Below are 20,469 nucleotides of genomic sequence, written 5' to 3' on the forward strand. Positions count from 1 at the left end.
TCTCCACCCATTCAAATGGGGATTGTGTATTTGCAATTTCCCAATATATATATACCGATACACAAACCTCCCGCCAACAGCGCTCAATTGGAAAAGTTATCCTGTAGTAATCCAGCTATCTGTTCCAAACGGTTGGACACCTCTGCTTTATACTGTCCCATGAAACACTCCCAGAGCAGGTACAGCACGGGTTAGATACAGAGTAAAGCTCCCTCTACACTGTCCCATCAAACACTCCCAGGGCAGGTACAGCACGGGTTAGATACAGAGTAAAGCTCCCTCTACACTGTCCCATCAAACACTCCCAGGGCAGGTACAGCACGGGTTAGATACAGAGTAAAGCTCCCTCTACACTGTCCCATCAAACACTCCCAGGGAAGGGACAGCACGGGTTAGATAGAGAGTAAAGCTCCCTCTACAGTGTCCCATCAAACACTCCCAGGGAAGGGACAGCACGGGTTAGATAGAGAGTAAAGCTCCCTCTACACTGTCCCTGCGATACTGCTTAAGCTCAGTGTGAGAAGAGTGGCCTCTAACAACCTGTATGTGTTGAAACATTTAAATGTGAATGCTGACTGGAATACAAGCCTGGCGGCAGCAGTATTGCAAACAGGCTCACTGGGAATTGTGTAATGTGGCTGACTGGAAATACTATAAAATGGTTTATATTTGTGGAAGGAAAAATTCACAGGGACGGAAGCACGAATATTGCAAAACCAGTTTTATTGGAAATACAAGTGGTTTTACAGGAGTGTTCAGTGTAATCAGTGTCCCCATTAATGCCTAAAGGTCTCCGGCTGTTGGAATTACTCAGACTTTGCAAAGTATAATATCATATACAATGAGTTACTATAGTGTATATTGGGCAATTTCCTTATTTTTTTAGCATCAGTTTACTGTACAGCCTGTGTGCCCCCATACTGGATGTGTGAATTATTGCACAGTCTGTATGTCGATACTGGCCACCAACACCCATTGGAATTCTCTCTGGATTATCGCTATTCTAACTTCCATTATCCTTTTTCTTTTTCTGCTGAGTTTCTCCAGCATTTTCTGTTTTTATTTCAGATTTCCAGCATCTGCAGTATTTTCTTTTTGTATCCTTTTTCTTTTTGCCCATTACTGGTTTCCAAGTTTCACGTTTCGAAGTTTATATGTGAGGCAGTGCCCTGTTATCACCATTGCTGCTTTACTCAGCCTGGATATGCTCCTGAATGAGGATGTATAATTGCCTGTGACTGATTAGTAATGTAGTACTACGTTGGAGTGGTGGGGGGTGTGTGTGACCAGTTACGTGGGGTGGGGTATGAGGGGTGTGTATCGATTACACTGCTGGGGGGGAGGGAGATGTGCTGCGTGCATGACCAACAGAAGGTTTTGAATCGTGCTTGACTAATCTGCTGGAATTTTTTGAGGATGTAACTGGTAGAATAGATGAGGGAGAACCAATGGATGTGGTGTATTTGGACTTTCAGAAGGCTTTCGATAAGGTCCCACATAAGAGATTAGCGTGTAAAGTTAAAGCACATGGGATTGGGGGTAAGGTACTGACTTGGATAGAGAACTGGTTGGCAGACAGGAAGCAAAGAGTTGGAATAAACGGGTCTTTTTCCGAGTGGCAGGCAGTGACTAGTGGGGTACCGCAGGGATCGGTTCTAGGACCCCAGCTATTCACAATATATATTAATGATCTAGACGAGGGAACTAGATGTAATATCTCCAAGTTTGCAGACGACACAAAGCTGGGTGGGCGTGTGTGCTGTGAGGAGGATGCAGAGAAACTCCAGTATGATTTGGACAGGTTGGGTGATTAGGCAGATGCATGGCAGATGCATTATAATGTGGATAAATGCGAGGTTATCCACTTTGGTGGGAAAAACAGGAAGGCAGATTATTATCTGAACGGCAATAGTTTGGGAGAAGGGGAAGTGCAACGAGACCTGGGTGGCCTTGTGCACCAGTCGCTGAAGGTAAGCATGCAGGTGCAGCAGGCGGTTAAGAAGGCAAATGGTATGTTGGCCTTCATAGCAAGAGGATTCGAGTACAGGAGCGAGGATGTCTTGCTGCAGTTGTACAGGGCCTTGGTGAGACCACAACTTGAGTATTGTGTGCAGTTTTGGTCGCCTTATCTGAGGAAGGATGTTCTTGCCATGGAGGGAGTGCAGCGAAGATTCATCAGACTGATACCTGGGATGGCAGGAATGACGTATGAGGAGAGATTGGGTCGATTGGGCTTATATTTGCTGGAGTTTAGAAGAATGAGAGGGGATCTCATTGAAACTTATAAAATTCTAACAGGACTAGACAGACTAGATGCAGGAAGGATGTTCCTGATGGTGGGGGAGTCCAGAACCAGGGGTCACAGTCTAAAGATAAGGGGTAAGCCATTTAGGACTGAGATGAGGAGGAATTTCTTCACCCAGAGAGTGGTGAACCTGTGGAATTCTCTACCACAAAAGGCAGTTGAGGCCAATTCATTAAATATATTCAAGAAGGAGTTGTATATATTTCTTAAGGCTAAAGGGATCAAGGGATATGGGGAGAAAGCAGGGACAGGGTACTGAAACTGGATAATCAGCCATGATCTCATTAAATGGCGGGGCAGGCTCGAGGGGCTGAATGGCCTACTCCTGCTCCTATCTTCTATGTTTCTATCACGCCCATGGCTGGAATGGCGGATCCCGCTGTTTCGGATTACCCTGTCCTTGACCGTCTAAAATCAGGATTAACCTCCTTCCTCCCTCCTCCCTCCTCCCCAAACAGTTCCAGTTTGAGACTTGGATGTTGCATTTGATGTGCTCTGTCGTGCTTTATTTTGTTCTAATTTGAATGAATAATTTCTGTTTTGTTCTGTAGGTTGTAGGAAGCTCTGGTCGAGTGTATCGTTGCCTGAGCTCCTGCCTCTACTGCTCATGCCCAGCCTTCATGTACTCTGTCTTACGAAGGAATGACAATATATTGGTAAGGACTTAAAATCAACTAGCAGAACAGGCACTTTACCTTCCAGTTTTGTTCATAGAGTCATAGTGTCAAAACGGCCCAGAAGGAGGCCATTCGGCCCATTGAGTCCATGCCAGCTCTCTGCAGAGCAATCCAGTCAGTCGCCTTCCCCCGCTCTATCCCCGTAGCCCTGCAAGTTTATTTCCCTCAAGTGCCTATCCAGTCTCCCCTTGAAAACATTGAGTGTCTCCGTTTCCACCACTTCCGTTGGGTTGGCAGTGAGTTCCAGGTCCTCACCACTCGCTGCGTAAAAAAGTTTTTCCTCCATCCCCCCCCTGTATCTCTTGCCCAGAACCTTAAATCTGTGTCCCCAAGTCCTTGTACCATCAACTAGTGGGAACAGCCTTTCCCTGTCTAGAGTATCCAAACTCGTCATAATCTTGTACACCTCTATCAAATCACCCCTCAGCCTCCTTTGCTCTAATGAAAACAAATCCAGCTTCTCCAACCTGTCCTTGTAGCTAAGATCTCCCATCTCCGGAACCATTCTGGTAAATCTCCTCTGCACCCTTTCAAGGGCCTTCACATCCTTCCTAAAGTGTGGTGACCAGAACGGAACGCAATACTCCAGTTGTGGCCTAACCAGCGCTTTATAAAGGTTCAGCATAACTTCTCTACTTTTGTACTCAATACCTCTATTTATGAAACCCAAGATCCCATATGCTTTGCTAACCACTCTCTCAATATGTCCCGCCACCTTCAGGGACCTATGCACATTAACTCCCAGGTCCCCTCTCTCCCTGCACACTCTTTAAAACTGTGCCATTAAGTGTATATTGCCTCTCCCTGTTCCTGCTGCCAAAATGCATCACCTCACACTTCTCTGTATTAAATTCCATCTGCCACTTGTCTGCCCATTCTGCTAGCCTTTCTATGTCCTGCTGCAGTCGATTGGGATCATCCTCACTGTTTGCCACACCCCCTAAGTTTGGTGTCATCGGCAAATTTAGAAATTCTACTCTCTATTCCAATATCCAGGTCATTTATATATATCAAAAAAGCAGTAGCCCCAGCACTGACCCTTGGGGAACACCACTGTCTACCATCCTCCAATCTGAAAAACCATTTACCACAACTAGCTGTTTTCTATCCTTAAGCCAATTCCTTATCCAAGCTATCACTGACCCACCTATTCCATGAGCCTCAATTTTGTTAACCAGCCTTCTATGTGGTACTTTGTCAAACACCTTCTGAAAATCCATGTAGACAACATCCATTGCATTCCCTTCATCGACCCTCCCTGTTACTTTATCAAAAAATTCAGTTAGATTAGTCAAACACGATCTGCCTTTTACAAATCCGCGTTGGCTCTCCTTAATTAGCGTAAAGCTCTCCAAGTGCCTGTTAATTTTTTCTTTGATTATTATTTCTAAAACTTTACCCACCACTGATGTTAAACTGACTAGTCTGTAGTTACTAGGATTGTCCTTACACTCTTGAAATATTGGGGTTGATTTTCAGTGTGCCGTGAGGCGGGCTTTTAGGCGTGCGGGGGGCTAAAATGCCGAATTTGGGATCCCGACACCATCCCGCCCAAAACCCGCCTCCATGTAAGTTTCAAAGGAGGCGGGTACCCGCCCCGCACTGGGACCTGCCGACCCGAGGCGGGAAGGGATTAGTGCCAATTAACTGCCTGTTAACAGGTAGTTAACAGGCAGTTTTTAGCCTAATCCATATTTTGAAGGTTGTCGTGTGGGATTCCCGACGGCTCCAAACCACGCCAAGTTAGAGGAGTCGGGCCGTTGGGTTGAAGGACTTGGAGGGGTCGAGATGTCGGTGTTCAGGTGAGTGATGGGTGCATGAGTGCAAAGGTAAGTGTGTTTGGTGCGTCTAAAGTGTGTAAAGAAGTTTAACTTACCTGTACTTACCTTTACAGCCTTTCTTCCTCTAGGTTTCGGGAGTCCATCATTCAGCCGGCACAGAAAGCAGAATGGCCACGAGCTGTCAAAAGTGACAGCCTGCAGCTTTCAGTGCCGGCGAGATTTCTAACTGAGTCTGCATAGAAGGACTCAGTTTAGAAGTAAGACTGTCAGTGTTTGACAGCTTCAAACAGCTGTGAAACACTGATATTTCATCTGTCAACACGTCTTGACAGATGAAATTTTAGTCTGTGACGTCACCTGTTGCCAGGTGGCCCTTAATTGGCCTGCTGAGCCCGCTGGGCGGGCTTAACAAGGTCAATCAAGTGAAAATCGCGTGGATTGGCCGCATCTCGATGGAGGCAGGACTACAACCCGAAAGTTGTAGTCCCACCTCCTTCCCGACTTCTGGAGGAAAATCCAGCCCATTGTGTCACATTTGCCACTTTGCAATCCTCAGGCACCTCCCCCGCATCTAGGGAAGATTAGAAAATTATGGCAAGCCCTTCCGCTATCTCCTCCCCCAATTCCCTTAGCAACCTGGGATGCAAGCCATCTGGACCAGGCGACTTGTCCACTCTAAGCATACCCAGCCTTTCTAGTAGAACCTGTCTTATCAATTTTCACCCCTTCCATTGCTTCTACCTTTTCCACTTCTACTGATATTTTATCAGCATCCACCTCCTTAGTAAACACCGATACAAAGTACTCATTGAGTATTCTAGCCTTGCCCTGCGCCTCTAAGCATATAACACCTTCTTTGTCCCTAATAGGCTCCACCCTGCCTCCTACTACCCGCTTACTGTTTACATGCAGGTAGAAGATTATTTTCATCTTCACATCCCCTCTCAACTTATTGTATTTGGTCTGGTTCTCCCTTGAAGAATTCACCTGACATGCATCATACACCCTCTTTTTTTTGTTTCATCATCTTCTCTATTTCCCTCGCCATCCAAGGAGCCCTTGCTTTGGTTCCCTTACCCTTCCCTCTTGTTGGAATGTACCTAGCCTGTACTTGGAACATCTCCTCCTTAAAGATCACCCATTGTTCCATTCCAGTTTTTCCTGTCAGTCTTTGGTTCCATTTTAACCTGGTTAGATCCTTTCGCATCCCATTGAAGTTAGCCCTATTCCAGTTTAGAAGTTCCACTCTAGATTGTTCCTTGCTCCTCTCCATTGCTAATCTAAATCTTATGATACAATGATCACTCGTACCCAAGTGTTCTCCCACAGACACTTGGTCGGCCTGGCCCACCTCATTCCCCAGCACCAGATCCAGCAATGCCTCCTTCCTAGTTGGGCCAAGAACATACTGGTTCAGGAAATTCTCCTGAACACATTTCAAAAATTCCTCCCCCTCCTTTCCCTTTACCCTAGCATTATCCCAATTGATATTTGGGTAATTAAAGTCCCCCAATATCACCACTCTATAGCTCTTGCATATCTCTGCGATTTCCCTGCAGATTTGCTCCTCTGCCTCCCTCTCACTATTTGGAGGCCTGTAGAATACCCCCAATAGCGTGATCATACCCTTTTTGCTCCTCAACTCTAACCAAATGGATTCTGTCCTTGTCCCCTCAAGAACATCCTCCCTTTCCAACACTACAATGTCTTCCTTAATCAGCACTGCCACCCCACCTCTCTTTTTTCCTTCCCTATCTTTTCTGAACACCTTGTACCCTTGACCCCTCCTGCCCTCCAGGCAGCTTCATGCCTGCAGTGTAGTTCCAGGTGCAGTAGTGTCTCCAGTACGGCACCCCAGATAACAATTTTCAAATCCCAGTCAGGGTGTGAGACCCTGTATTGTGACCCTCTGCTGCATCAGATGGGCAGCCAACCGATACCCTCGTATTGAACTGCTTCCTCAGAGAATTCCTGCTGATTCATTAAGTGTAACTGAAACTTTGCCAACTACACCATATTGCCTCTATCCTCTTTACATGGACATTCAGTAAAACGCACTGGAGTATTCCTCTATTCCCAGTGTTAGGCTAACTGCTCTGTAATTCCCTGATCTGTGACTTGCTTCTTTGTTTAAACATCAGTATTCCAGGTTAATTGATTTTACTGCTGGTGACACAGTCATTGCTCAGTTTAACACTGAACGCTATGCTTTTGAGAAAATAAAGCAAACAAAAGTTCTGAACGATCGGCCAGTGCGAGGGGGGTGCCAATTACAGTTTCCCTTGAAGTCTTTCCCTCTGCTTCTGGTTTTGCTGTTCTGTGTTTTGCAGTGTAAGCATATTCTTGCTGTGTACCTGTGTCAAGCCATGGGAGTGTACCACCAGCTGGCAGTCTCGGACAAGCAACTCACCAACCTGCTGCTGGCAAAGGACAAGGAACCTGGAGCCGCAGCACATTAAATAACAGCCTTTAGTTTCGGGGAAAGGAAAACTGCTGAAGACATTAAAAAACGTTTTTTTTACATGATATACGAGCTCACGGACTGACCCTTGGTGCCCCGTCTTGTCCAGTTAATGAAGCTTGGGTCCGCAGCCCGGAGGCAACTAACCAAGCAATGAGACCCAGGCAGCTGTTCTGTTCAAAAGATAAAACTTAGATCCTTACTGTTGCTCAGTGTCAGATAGAAGGAGGCAGAACTGCAATGGAAATGGCCATATCATATCCAAACAATTTGCCTTCTGTGTAACCCAGAGCTCCCAGGCTCAAGTGTTACTGAAGCAAACATGCTGTCCACAGTTTTTAGTGCGTTATTATACAGTACATAATCTCGGCTGACCCTTCAGTGCAGCACTGAGGGAGTGCTGCATTGATGGAGATATCGAAACATTAAACCGAGGCCAGTAAACGATCCCGTTGCACTATTCGAAGAGGAGCCGGGGAGTCCTCCTGACCATCATTGTTCATTCAGCAAACACCACCAAAAACAGATTCTTTGCTCATTCATTCATTCATTTGCCATTTGTGGGACCTTGCTTGCAAACATTGGCTGCCACATTTACCTCCGGTTCAAAGGTAATTAATAGGCTGCAGAGCGATTTGGGACGTCCTGAGGATGTGATAAGCTGCTACAAGATACAGCTGCTTTATTTCACTGGATTATTTTGTGTGTATTTTGGCAAGTTTCTTTTATAATTATTACACACCTGTAATAACATTTAGTTTTTGATGTTTCTATTGCACACTCAGCCATCAAACCACAGTACATGTCAGGTCATGCAGCAGATACCCAGGCAGCTGCCTGCTTATTGGGTGTGACCCTCCCCTAACCCTCCCAACCCTGCAGCATGGAACATAAGAACATAAGAAGTAAGAGCAGGAGTAGGCCATACGGCCCCTCGGGCCTGCTCCGCCATTCAATAGGATCATGGCTGATCCGAATCTCGACTCACGTCCACTTCCCTGCCCTCTCCCCGTAACCCCTAATTCCCTTATCTGCTAGGAAACTGTCTATCTCCATTTTAAATTTATTTAATGTTGCAGCTTCCGCAGCTCTCTGGGGTAGCAAATTCCATAGATTTACTATCCTCTGAGTGAAGAAGTTCCTCCTCATCTCAGTTTTGAAAGGGCAGCCCCTTATTCTTAGATTATGCCCCCTCGTTCTAGTCTCACCCATCAGTGGAAACATCCTCACCGCATCCACCCGATCAAACCCCCTCACAATCTTACATGTTTCGATAAGATAGCCTCTCATTCTTCTGAACTCCAATGAGTAGAGTCCCAACCTACTCAACCTTTCCTCATACGTCAACCCCCTCATCTCTGGAATCAACCGAGTGAACCTTCTCTGAACCGCCTCGAGAGCAAGTATATCTTTTCTTAAAAATGGAAACCAAAACTGCACGCAGTATTCCAGGTGTGGCCTCACCAATACCCTGTATAACTGCAATGTGATTGAGTCAATCAAATGTGAGCAGAGAATATCCTGTTGTGGTTAGATTTTAAAAAGGTTCCTGCTTGTGATACTGGCTCTTCCAGGCTACCATGAGTCAGACAGTTAAATACTTGTTATTGATATTGCCTCCTAATTAAATGAAACAGTTTTAACAATAACATGGAGAGATTGGCTTATGGGCAGCACATAATACAAAGGCCCCGTCACTCATTGTGACATTGAATAAGTGAAATAGTCAGCCTGGCACCTGGCCGGTCCTCAGTGCGGCCTCCCCAGGGCACGTTGTGTAGAGTAGCGTCCAGGTGTCAGTGGAGAGCAGGAACCCTGAATCCCAGACTGTGGAATAGGTTATATCACTGCTCCCTGATTCCCGGACTGTGGAACCCTGATTCCCGGAGTGTGGAATAGGTTATATCACTGCTCCCTGATTCCCGGAGTGTGGAATAGGTTATATCACTGCTCCCTGAATCCCAGACTGTGGAATAGGTTATATCACTGCTCCCTGATTCCCGGAGTGTGGAATAGGTTATATCACTGCTCCCTGATTCCCGGACTGTGGAACCCTGATTCCCGGAGTGTGGAATAGGTTATATCACTGCTCCCTGATTCCCGGACTGTGGAACCCTGATTCCCGGAGTGTGGAGTTATTTTGAATTATTTGATCAATAAATAACTGTCTTTATTAAGAAGCATTCATTTGTGCGAGCTATCTTGATGGATTGTGCAGTCTCTTGGAAGGCTTGTAAAGTGCGGAGCGGAGCAGAGTCTTTCCGGCTCTAAGTGGAGGTCAGTTGCTGGTCATCCTCTGGTCTCCCTCTGAAGCCAGTACGGGTCAGTGATCTGTCCTCTCCACTAACCACCCATAGCCATTCCTCATGGACACTGAGCGTTGACAGGCTATTGACTGGTGGGGCATCACAACTCAGTCTCGTCCTGTCCTTACCCAGGGTCTGTGCACTTCCCACAGAGGTACAGGGACTCTGGCAGATGCTGCTTTTCCCGTCCAGCTCCCCGACGCTAATTGTAGTCTACCAACTAACAACACAGACCAGGATTTGAATCTGGGACCTCCCTGCTCTGTGTGTCACTGTGACTTCATGGAGAATACTTGTTGCACCATCATGGACACAGAATGTCTAAAGCTCTCGGTAACTGAAATTAAATGTCCTGTAAGTAAGATTACTCTGAGTGGAATCCAGACTCTCAATAGAAACAGCCCTGCTGGACAGGAATGTTGGAGGATTTCAAAATGCTTGGATTAAGAGCTTATTTGGTGATAAATGCATTCTTTATCAGACAGTGACCGCTTTAATTAAAAGCAAAACACTGCCGATACTACAAATCTGAAATGAAAATCTGACAGTTTTAATGTTCTGGCCGAAGTTGGGATGAGCTTAAGTCTAGCAGGGATGCAAAATAAAACTGCAGAGGTGTGGGGGGAGTAAAAAGAAATGTTGTAGTGATAGGGGACAGTATAGTTAGGGGGATAGATACTGTTCTCTGCAGCTGAGGGCGTGAGTCCCGAAGGCTATGTTGCCTGCCCACCGCGGTGCCAGGGTTAAGGACATCTCCCCTGGGCTGGAGAGAAACTTGAAGTAGGAGGGGGAAGATCCAGTTGTCATGGTCCACGTAGGTACCAATGACATAGGTAGGACAAAGAAAGGTTCTGCTGAGAGAGTATGAGCAGCTAGGGGCTAAATTAAAAAGCAGAACCACAAAGGTAATAATCTCTGGATTACTACCTGAGCCACGAGTGAATTTGCATAGGGTAAATAAGATCAGAAAAATGAATGAGTAGCTCAAAGACTGGTGTGGGAGAAATGGGTTTCGATTTGTGGGGCACTGGCACCAGTACTGGGATAAGAGGGAGCTGTTCCGTTTGGACGGGCTTCACTTGAACCATGCTGGGGCTAGAGTCCTGGCAAATCGAATAACTAGGGCTGTAGAGAGGGCTTTAAACTAAATAGTAGGGGGGAGGATCCAGGTGAACGTGAATTTAAAAAGTCAATGAGAAATGAGAAAGCAATAGAGGATAGAGATGGGGGAAATAATAACCAGAGTGTGACTGGAAGGGACAGAATGTTTAAAAATAAGAGTGCAACAGAAAAAGGGGCCAAAACAAGGAGAAATGGTAAAAAGACAAAGTTAAAAGCTCTATATCTGAATGCACGCAGCATTCGTAACAAGATAGATGAGTTGACGACACAAATAGATACAAATGGGTGTGATCTGATCGCCATTACAGAGATGTGTTTGCAAGGTGACCAGGGGTGGGAACTCAATATTCCAGGGTATTTGACAATTCAGAAGGATAGACAGAAAGGAAAGGGGTGGGGTGGCTTTGTTGGTAAAGGATGGGATCAGTGCAGTGGTGAGAAGTGATATTGGCTCAGAAGATCAAGATGTAGAATCGGTTTGGGTGGAGATAAAAAATAATAAAGGGAAAAGTCTCTGGTGGGCGTAGTCTACGGGCCCCCGAACAGTAGCAATGCTGTTGGACAGAGTATAAATCAACAAATAATGGAGGCCTGTAAAAAAGGTACGGTAATAATCATGGGTGATTTTAATCTCCATATTGATTGGACAAATCAAATTGGCCATGGTAGCCTTGAGGAGGAGTTCATAGAGTGCATCCGGGATGGTTTCCTCGAACAGTATGTAATGGAACCAACCAGGGAGCAGGCTATCTTGGATCTGGTACTGTGTAATGAGACAGAATTAATAAATGATCTCATAATAAAGGATCCTCTAGGAAAGAGTGATCATAGCATAGTTGAATTTCAAATTCAGTTGGAGGGTGAGAAAGTTGTATCTCAAACCAGTGTCCTGATCTTAAACAAAGGCAATTACAATGGCATGAGGGCAAAACTGGCTAAAGTGGACTGGAAAAATAAAGGGTAAGACAGTTGAAATGCAGTGACGGACATTTAAGGAGATATTTCAGAACTCTCAACAAAAATATATTCCAGTGAGAAAGAAAGATTTTAAGAGAAGGGAGCACCATCCGTGGCTAACTAAGGAAGTAAAGGATGGTATCAAATTGAAAACGAAGGCATACAATGTTGCCAAGATTGGTGGGAGACCAGAGGATTGGGAAATTTTTAAAAACCAGCAAAGGATGACTAAAAAAAAATAAAGAGAGAAGATGAATTATGAGAGTAAACTGCCAAGAAATATTAAAACAGATAGTAAGAGCTCTACAGGTATATAAAAAGGAAGAGAGTAGCAAAAGTAAACGTTGGTCCCTTAGAGGATGAGACTGGGGAATTAATAATGGGGAACGGGGAAATGGCAGACTCTGAACAAATATTTTGTATCTGTCTTCATGGTAGAAGACACCAACAACATCCCAATAATGGATAATCAAGGGGCTACAGGGAGGGGGGAACTAAAGACAATCACTATCACTAAGGAAATAGTACTTGGTAAAATAATGGGTCTAAAAGACGACAAGTCCCCTGGACCAGATGGCCTGCATCCCAGGGTCTTAAAAGAAGTGGCTGCAGAGATAGTGGATGCATTGGTTGCAATATATCAAAATTCCCTGAACTCTCGAGAGGTCCCAGCGGATTGGAAAACCGCAAATGTAATACCCCTATTTATGAAAGGAGGGAGACAGAAAGCAGGAAACTATAGACCAGTTAGCCTAACATCTGTCGTTGGGAAAATGCTGGAGTCCTTCATTAAGGAAGCAGTAGCAGGGCATTTGGAAAATCATAATGCAGTCAAGCAGAGTCAGCATGGTTTTATGAAAGGGAAATTATGTTTAACAAATTTGCTGGAGTTCTTTGAGGATGTAATGAGCAGGGTGGACAAAGATGAGCCAGTGGATGTGGTATATTTGGATTTCCAGAAGGCATTCGATAAGGTGCCACATAAAAGGTTACTGCATAAGATAAGAGCTCACAGAATTGGGGGTAAGCATGGATAGAGAATTGGCAAACTAACAGAAAGCAGAGAGTCAGGATAAATAGGTCATTTTCCGGTTGGCAAATGGTAACTAGTGGGGTGCCACAGGGATCGGTGCTGGGGCCTCAACTATTTACAATCTACATTAATGACTTGGATGAAGGGACCAAGTGTAATGTAGCCAAGTTTGCGGATGATACAAAGATGGGTGGGAATGCAAGTTGTGCAGAGGACTCAAAGAATCTGTAACGGGATATCGACAGGCTGAGTGGGCAAACATTTGGCAGATGGAGTATAATGTGGGAAAGTGCGAGGTTAGCCACTTTGGCAGGAAAAATAAAAATGCAAACTATTATTTAAGTGGAGACAGATTACAAAATGCTACAGTTCAGAGGGACCTGGGGGTCCTTGTGCATGAAACACAAAAAGTTAGCATGCAGGTACAGCAAGTAATCAAAAAGGTAAATGGAATGTTGGCCTTTATTGCAAGGGAGTTGGAGTATAAAAGCAGGGAAGCCCTGCTACAACTGTACAGGGTATTGGTGAGACCACACCTTGAGTACTGCGCACAGTTTTGGTCTCCTTATATAAGGAAGGACATACTTGCATTGGAGGCAGTTCAGAGATGATTCACACGGTTGATTCCTGAGATGAGGGGGTTGACTTATGAAGAAAGGTTGATCAGGTTAGGGCCTATACTCATTGGAATTTAGAAGAAAGAGAGGTGATCTTATTGAAACATATAAGATATTGAGGGGGCTCGACAAGGTAGATGCAGAGAGGATGTTTCCCCTCGTGGGGATATCTAGAACTCGGGGGCATAGTTTCAGAATAAAGGGTCGCCCTTTTAGAACTGAGATGAGGAGGAATTTCTTCTCTCAGAGGGTCGTAAATCTGTGGAATTCTCTGCCCCAGAGAGCCGTGGAGGCTGGGTCATTAAATACATTTACGGTGGAGATAGATTTTTACAAGATAAGGGAGTGAAGGGTTATGGGGAGCGGGCAGGGAAGTGGCTTTGAGCCCAAGATCGGCCATGATCTTATTGAATGGCAGAGCAGGCTTGAGGGGCCAAGTGGCCTATTCCTGCTACTATTTCTTATGTTCTTATGTAGACAGGCCCGGAGCTGCATTCACTGCAGAGAGACAGGCCCGGAGCTGCATTCACTGCAGAGATGCCATCATTGGGATTCGTGCAGTGATTGCAAAGATGATAGCTCAGGGAGCAAGGTTACTACAGTGATTATGCTATTGGGGAGCACCCTATTCCTCTGTCTTTCTCCCTTTCCATCTCACTCCTTGTCTCTCCCTTTTCTCTGTCTCTCCCCTTCTCTCTTCTATCTTCTCTTTCTATGTCTCTCTCTCCCACTCTGATCAATATTACTCTTCCTGCATTATATTATTGTGAAGCCTGTTCAATGAAAAACGTATGGTTATCAAACTAAACCACTCTGTAAAAGAGGCGACTTTATATCGCTGTCAGTCAGCCTCACTGTGCCAGAAGCAGGCTGGAAATAAGAGCACGACCTCGAAGCTTTGTGTGTGTATGTTGGAATCTTCCTATTCCTTTGTTTGAAAGTTTATTTTTGATTAAACTACAACAATGCTGGGTGGGGATTTAAATTCTTGCGTAAATCTCTTGTAATGTGCTGCCTGACTGGCTTTGAAGTTGTATATTACAGCAAGGATCAGATATCAGCATGGATTATGTAATTTGTTCTGTGAAACAACCTTGAGACAAAGTGAAGAACAATTACATAAGAACATAAGAAACAGGAGCAGGAGTCGGCCATTCAACCCCTCGAGCCTGCTCGGCCATTCAACCCCTCGAGCCTGCTCGGCCATTCAACCCCTCGAGCCTGCTCGGCCATTCAACCCCTCGAGCCTGCTCGGCCATTCAACCCCTCGAGCCTGCTCGGCCATTCAACCCCTCGAGCCTGCTCCGCCATTCAACCCCTCGAGCCTGCTCCGCCATTCAACCCCTCGAGCCTGCTCGGCCATTCAACCCCTCGAGCCTGCTCGGCCATTCAACCCCTCGAGCCTGCTCCGCCATTCAACCCCTCGAGCCTGCTCCGCCATTCAACCCCTCGAGCCTGCTCGGCCATTCAACCCCTCGAGCCTGCTCGGCCATTCAACCCCTCGAGCCTGCTCGGCCATTCAACCCCTCGAGCCTGCTCGGCCATTCAACCCCTCGAGCCTGCTCCGCCATTCAACCCCTCGAGCCTGCTCGACAATTCAACCCCTCGAGCCTGCTCGACAATTCAACCCCTCGAGCCTGCTCCGCCATTCAACCCCTCGAGCCTGCTCGGCCATTCAACCCCTCGAGCCTGCTCGGCCATTCAACAAGATCATGGCTGATCTTCTACCTCATCTCCACCTTTCCACACTATCCCCATATCCCTTAATTCCCAAAAATGTCTTGATCTCTGTCTTGAATATACTCAACGACTGGGCCGCCACAGCCATTTGAGTGAAGAAATTTCTCCTCATCTCCATCCTAAATGGCCGACCCCGTATTCTGTGACTGTGACCCCGTGTTCTAGATTCCCCAGCCAGGGGAAACATTTTCCCATCATTAACCCTGTCAAGCCCCTTAAGAATTTTATATGTTTCAATTAGATCACCTCTCATTCTTCTAAACTCTAAGGAATACAGGCCAAGTCTACTCAATCTCTCCTCAATACAAGATTATGACAGGTTTGGATAGGCTAGACGGGGAAAAGCTGTTCCCACTAGTTGATGGTACAAGGACTAGGGGACACAGATTTAAGATTTTGGCCAAGAGATATAGGGGAGATATGAAGAAAAACTTTTTTATGCAGTGGTGAGGACCTGGAACTCGCTGCCGATTGAAGTGGTGGAAGTGGAGACACTCAATGTTTTCAAGGGGAGACTGGATAGGCACTTGGGGGAAGTAAACTTGCAGGGCTACGGGGATAGAGCAGGGGAATGGGACTGACTGGATTGGTCTACAGCGAGCCAGCACGGACTCAATGGGACAAATGGCCTCCTTCTGTGCCGTTATGACTCATAGGGCAATCCCCTCATTCCAGGAACCAGTCTGGTGAACCTTTGCTGCACTCCCTCTAAGGCATGTCTTTCCTTAGGGTAAGGAGACCAGAACTGTACACAGTACTCCAGGTGTGGCCTCACCAATGCCTTGTATAATTGTAGGAAGACTTCTTTGCTCTTATACTCTAATTGCTTTGTAACAAAAGCTAACATACCATTTGATTTCCTAATTGCTGTTACCTGCATGTTAACTTTCTGTGATTCATGTACAAGGACACCCCGGTCCCTCCGAGTGCAAACATTTCCCAGTCACTCACCATTCAAAAAATATTCTGCTTTTTTGTTTTTCCAACCAAAGTGGATAACTTCACACTTCCCCACACTGTATTCCATTTGCCATGTTCTTGCCCACTCAGTCAACCTGTCTATATCTCTCTGCAGCCTCTTTGCGTCCACCTCACAGCTTACTTTCCCACCTAACATTGTATCATCAGCAAACTTGGATACGTTACACTCAGTCCCTTCATCTAAGTCATTAATATAGATTGTAAATAGCTTAGGCACATGCACTGATCCTTGCGGTACCCTGCTAGTTACAGCCTGCCAACCTGAAAAAGTCCTGTTTATTCCTACTCTCTGTTTTCTGTCCATTAACCAGTCCTCAATCCATGCTACGATATTACCCCTAATACCATGAGTCCTAATTTTGTGTAATAACCTTGTGTGGCACCTTATTTGAATGTTTTTTGAAAATCCTAATGCACTACATCCACTGGCTCCCCCTTATCTAACAGATCTTTCAAACACGATTTCCCTTTCATAAAACCATGTTGACGCTGCCTAATTATATTACGATTTTCTAAGTGTCCTGTTACCACGTCCCTAATAATAGATTCTAGCATTTTGCCTACTACTGATGTCAGGCTACCTGGCCTACAGTTCCCCATTTTTTCTCTTCCTCCTTTCTTAAATAGCGGGGTTATGTTTGCTACCTTCCAATCCTTGGGGACTGTTCTAAAATCTAGGGAATTCTGGAAGATTAATACCAGTGCATCCATTATCTCTGCAGCTACCTCTTTTAAAACCCTAGGATACAGGTTGTCAGGTCCAGGGGATTTGTCGCCACTTAGTCCCATTAATTTCTCCAGTACTACGTCTTTACTTATACTGATTTCTTTAAGTTCCTCATTCTCTCTAGACCCTTGGTTCCCCATTATTTCCGGAATGTGTTTTGTATCTTCTACAGTGAAGACAGATACAAAGTATTTGTTTAATGCCTCTGCCATTTCCTTATTGCCCATTATAATTTCTCCTGTCTCTGCCTCTAATGGGCCTACGTTTACTTTCACTAATCTCTTCCTATTTACAAACCTATAGAAACATGTACAATCTGTTTTTATGTCTCTTGCTAATTTACTCTCATTTTTTCGGTATCGGTGTACTAGCAAAACAGGTGAGCAACATGGAGAGGCATCCACCAATCCCAGACATCACGTTCCAATCACGGGCATCGAGGCCAGTGGGAAGTCAGAATACAACAAAACATGCTGATCGTGGTTATGAACTGAGGTTTGGGTATTTCGGCACTATGGTACCAGAGTGGGGAGGGAGGTGGGCGTGCGGGGGAGGGTGATGCGGGTGCAGGATTTCGGGAATGTGCACTTTCACAACTAAAGTAAGTTGGAAAATAAATAGATTGAGGAAGTTAGCCCTACTTCAAGGGAGGTCACAGTTGAATAATATTTTGCCTCATCCAGCATACTCAGTTACATTTTCTCATCCTAGAATCCCTCCCAGTATTCATACCATTTTTGTGATAAGATATCAATAATTAGTTTATTCTGTGCCATAATGTCGCTTTTACATTTCTACATATGTAGAATATTAGCACTATAGACTTTACAATCTGCAATACACATTCATCCATTACCGGGCGGTGCGAGGGTGTTGCCCCATAGTCAATGCAGCACATCCCCTAGGCACCCAATATTCCCAGCTCAGAACCTTTACAGTAACAAAACCGACATGTAAAAATATACATGCAAGAGTCGGTATACAGGCAAGCAGGTATATGATTGGGAGAGAGAGAGAGCTCCCAACTGCAACCAATAAGGTAAGATTCAATGTGATGCTAACGTTATTGTGGGAGGAGATGAGCCAGGTTAGTACAGGCAGCTGATACTGTTGCTTCAGTGAATCATGGGCCCCAGAATTTTACTCGGGTTTTTCCAGTCTCCCGCTATAACTTCAGAAACAAACCAGCAGAACATTCAAAGGAACGGGAGACCTGGCCACATCTAGTCTCTGCCATTCCTGCAAGTTGAAAGGGGCAGAACCTATTTCCATCACATACAAGGCGAATGCTGGGACGGAAGGTTCCCTAAGGCTGGAGTTCCTGGTCCTGGTGTATCAGTGCTGACTGGTGCAACGAATGAGATGAGGCTCACTGGCCTAGCTAATGATGCATGTGTGCCTCAGTCATGGAGTCCAGGGCAGTATAGGGGGTCCGAGAGAGTTCCCTGGGCAACCCACCCTCCCTGACAAGGGGGCAGGGCAGTGGAATTTCTGCTGGCATGGAGTAGCCTGGTACCGAAGTGCCCCGTGGGTTACTTCTACCTGCTGGCCTCATACAAATCAGGTGCCCTCCCACTGGCCCCACAGACTCTGGTGGGAATCAGTGTTGGAGAGCACAAATGGACATAATCCCAGCATAGCCACTGGGATTGTTGCCCATGGAATTCCAGGGCCGTGATATTTTTGTGATGTTTTGAATTGGGTGCAACTAACTGGAGGGAGTGGAGCAGCGGGGGAAAGGGATGAAGGAATTGTGTGCTCCCATCCCGGTTTTGTCTTTGGCATCAGTTATATCCCCGTTTCCTCCCTACTCGAAAACCTAGAATTGCCCCATGTTCTCCCACAATTCTTGGTTGCAGCTTTGTGTTAACACGTTTCAGAACAAAATGCGTCACTTTGACTGTTTGGCAAATGGCGTTTGCTTTAGAATAAAGGTGGTGCTGCTTTGAAAACACTTCTGGGCCTTGGAGTCGACAAGACAATATTTGCTTTGACAACTTCAAGACGCATATTAATGTGGAGGCCTGACAGGACAACTGGTCGCTGTATGGCAGGAGTCCGGATTAATCCCCAGACCTCACTGAGGCTGGCAGTCACATCCTTGAAAATGGGTCTCAGTGAGCACTAAATACTCTAGTTTGTGATTCATACTCCCACCCGATGTATTGGGCCGTCAGACTTTCCGTGCCCACGAGTTTACTCTTGGCTTGTTAGAGACATTTATTGCTATTTAGAAGTCCCGCCTTTGAGAAGAATTACTTGCAGGGTTAGAATCAGATTTGAGTTGATGCGAAGGCTTCTCAGTTTGCATTTCACATGTTGGCACCTTCCTTTGATTGCAAATGTATCCTTTTCTTACCCAAAGGGTTACCCTTGCAATTAATGTTCAAAGGCAGATGTTAAGAGTGAATCTGTAAACAGTTTGTATAAATATTAAGACCCCGGATATTCATGTCGAAATCCCCGTGCTTTTTATGTATGTGCTTCGCCGAAGAGTGCTGGTGTCCAACTTGAAGTCATTTTTGTCTGTCCTGCACAGAATGTGTTTGAAAATAATTTTATGAAAGGTATCGCGGAATTCCTGAATCTTGTAGGCGTAGATGATGGGATTCCCAACAGAGTTGGCGTGAGAGAGAATGATGGCGGCGTTCATGATGCGTGGGTCCATGGTTTGGAAATACTGTGGGTGAAAATAATTGATGCAGTTGATGATGTGAAGTGGAAGCCAGCAGAAGGCAAAGAAGCCGACAATGATGGACAGCGACTTTGCGACTCTTACTTGATTCTGTAAGTACGTCCTGGAGGTGTCAGAATTTACAGAGTTCAGCTCGATCTTTCTCAGCTGCTTTCTGGCAACAGTGAAGATTTTTACATAAATGCCCAGCATGATGAGCAGTGGAGTCAGAACGCAGCCCAGGAAATTAAAGTAAATCATGTATTTCATATTGACCACGTTCAGAAAGAGACATTTCACTAAGCAGTAGTGGATGCCGGAGTCGTTCCCCGGACGGGGTGCCCAGCCTGTGATGTTTCGGCACTCCGCCTCCTGCCTCCTGTTCCAGCCGAGAAACGGAGTCAGACCGATCACCAAGGACAGGATCCAGAAGACTGCTATAATCAGCCTGGCACGCCTCCCAGTTATCAGCCCCTTGTATCTGTGAGAGAGAAGAAACACAAAGTCAGGAAACAAATAGTAACGGCCATTGTCTTCAAGCAGTTCCTGCCATTTGCCATTGGGAAATGCAACATGTTTTCCCAAGATTGCTTTCTCTTTATTTAAGCTTCCCATAAATGGAAATCAGTGGAGAGGAGAAGTGGGTGAACCGCCCCCTCCCAAGGAGCACAAACTGCTAATAAATGTTTCAATCGTTGTAAAAATCCAAACCATTTGAAATACAGGAATGCACAGGACCAGAACTGACCAATCAGCCCATTTCACCAGTTCAAAACTAGAATCAAGTTCACTACATATCCCTCAATTGGTTTTCAAGCCAAATAAGAACATAAGAAGTAGGAGCAGGCCATACGGCCCCTCGGGCCTGCTCCGCCATTCAATAGGATCATGGCTGATCCGAACCTAGACTCACGTCCACTTCCCTGCCTGCTCCCCGTAACCCCTAATTCCCTTATCAGCTAGGAAACCGTCTATCTCTGTTTTAAATCTACTTAATGTCGCAGCCTCCACAGCTCGCTGAGGCAGAAAATTCCATAGATTCACCACCCTCTGAGTGAAGAAGTTTCTCCTCATCTCAGTTTTGAAAG

At 45.6% G+C, this 20,469-nt stretch overlaps 2 protein-coding genes across 8 annotated transcripts in view; one reads left to right on the forward strand and one right to left on the reverse strand.

Annotated features, from left to right (window-relative positions):
* Nucleotides 1-20,469, forward strand: part of zswim7 (zinc finger, SWIM-type containing 7) — a 58,081-nt gene that overhangs the window by 28,344 nt on the left and 9,268 nt on the right. For 6 of the 7 annotated variants that reach the window (XM_085964569.1, XM_085964566.1, XM_085964564.1 and 3 more), the window contains exon 5: nt 2,857-2,961. In XM_085964569.1, coding sequence (XP_085820695.1) covers nt 2,857-2,961 — 105 coding nt within the window. Of the gene's footprint in view, nt 1-2,856; nt 2,962-7,093; nt 7,978-20,469 lie in introns of those variants that run through there. The other variant, XM_085964570.1, reaches the window with a different exon arrangement.
* The window catches only part of adora2b (adenosine A2b receptor), a 36,490-nt gene continuing 33,471 nt past the window's right edge, over nt 17,451-20,469 (reverse strand). The window contains exon 2 of the mRNA XM_085964563.1: nt 17,451-19,862. Coding sequence (XP_085820689.1) covers nt 19,157-19,862 — 706 coding nt within the window. The 3' untranslated portion in view covers nt 17,451-19,156. The remainder of the gene's footprint in view (nt 19,863-20,469) is intronic.

This window comes from Somniosus microcephalus, chromosome 22 (genome assembly GCF_052327205.1).
Source record: "Somniosus microcephalus isolate GS21.2 chromosome 22, FLI_Smic_1.0, whole genome shotgun sequence".
NCBI classification, from domain to species: Eukaryota; Metazoa; Chordata; class Chondrichthyes; order Squaliformes; family Somniosidae; genus Somniosus; species Somniosus microcephalus.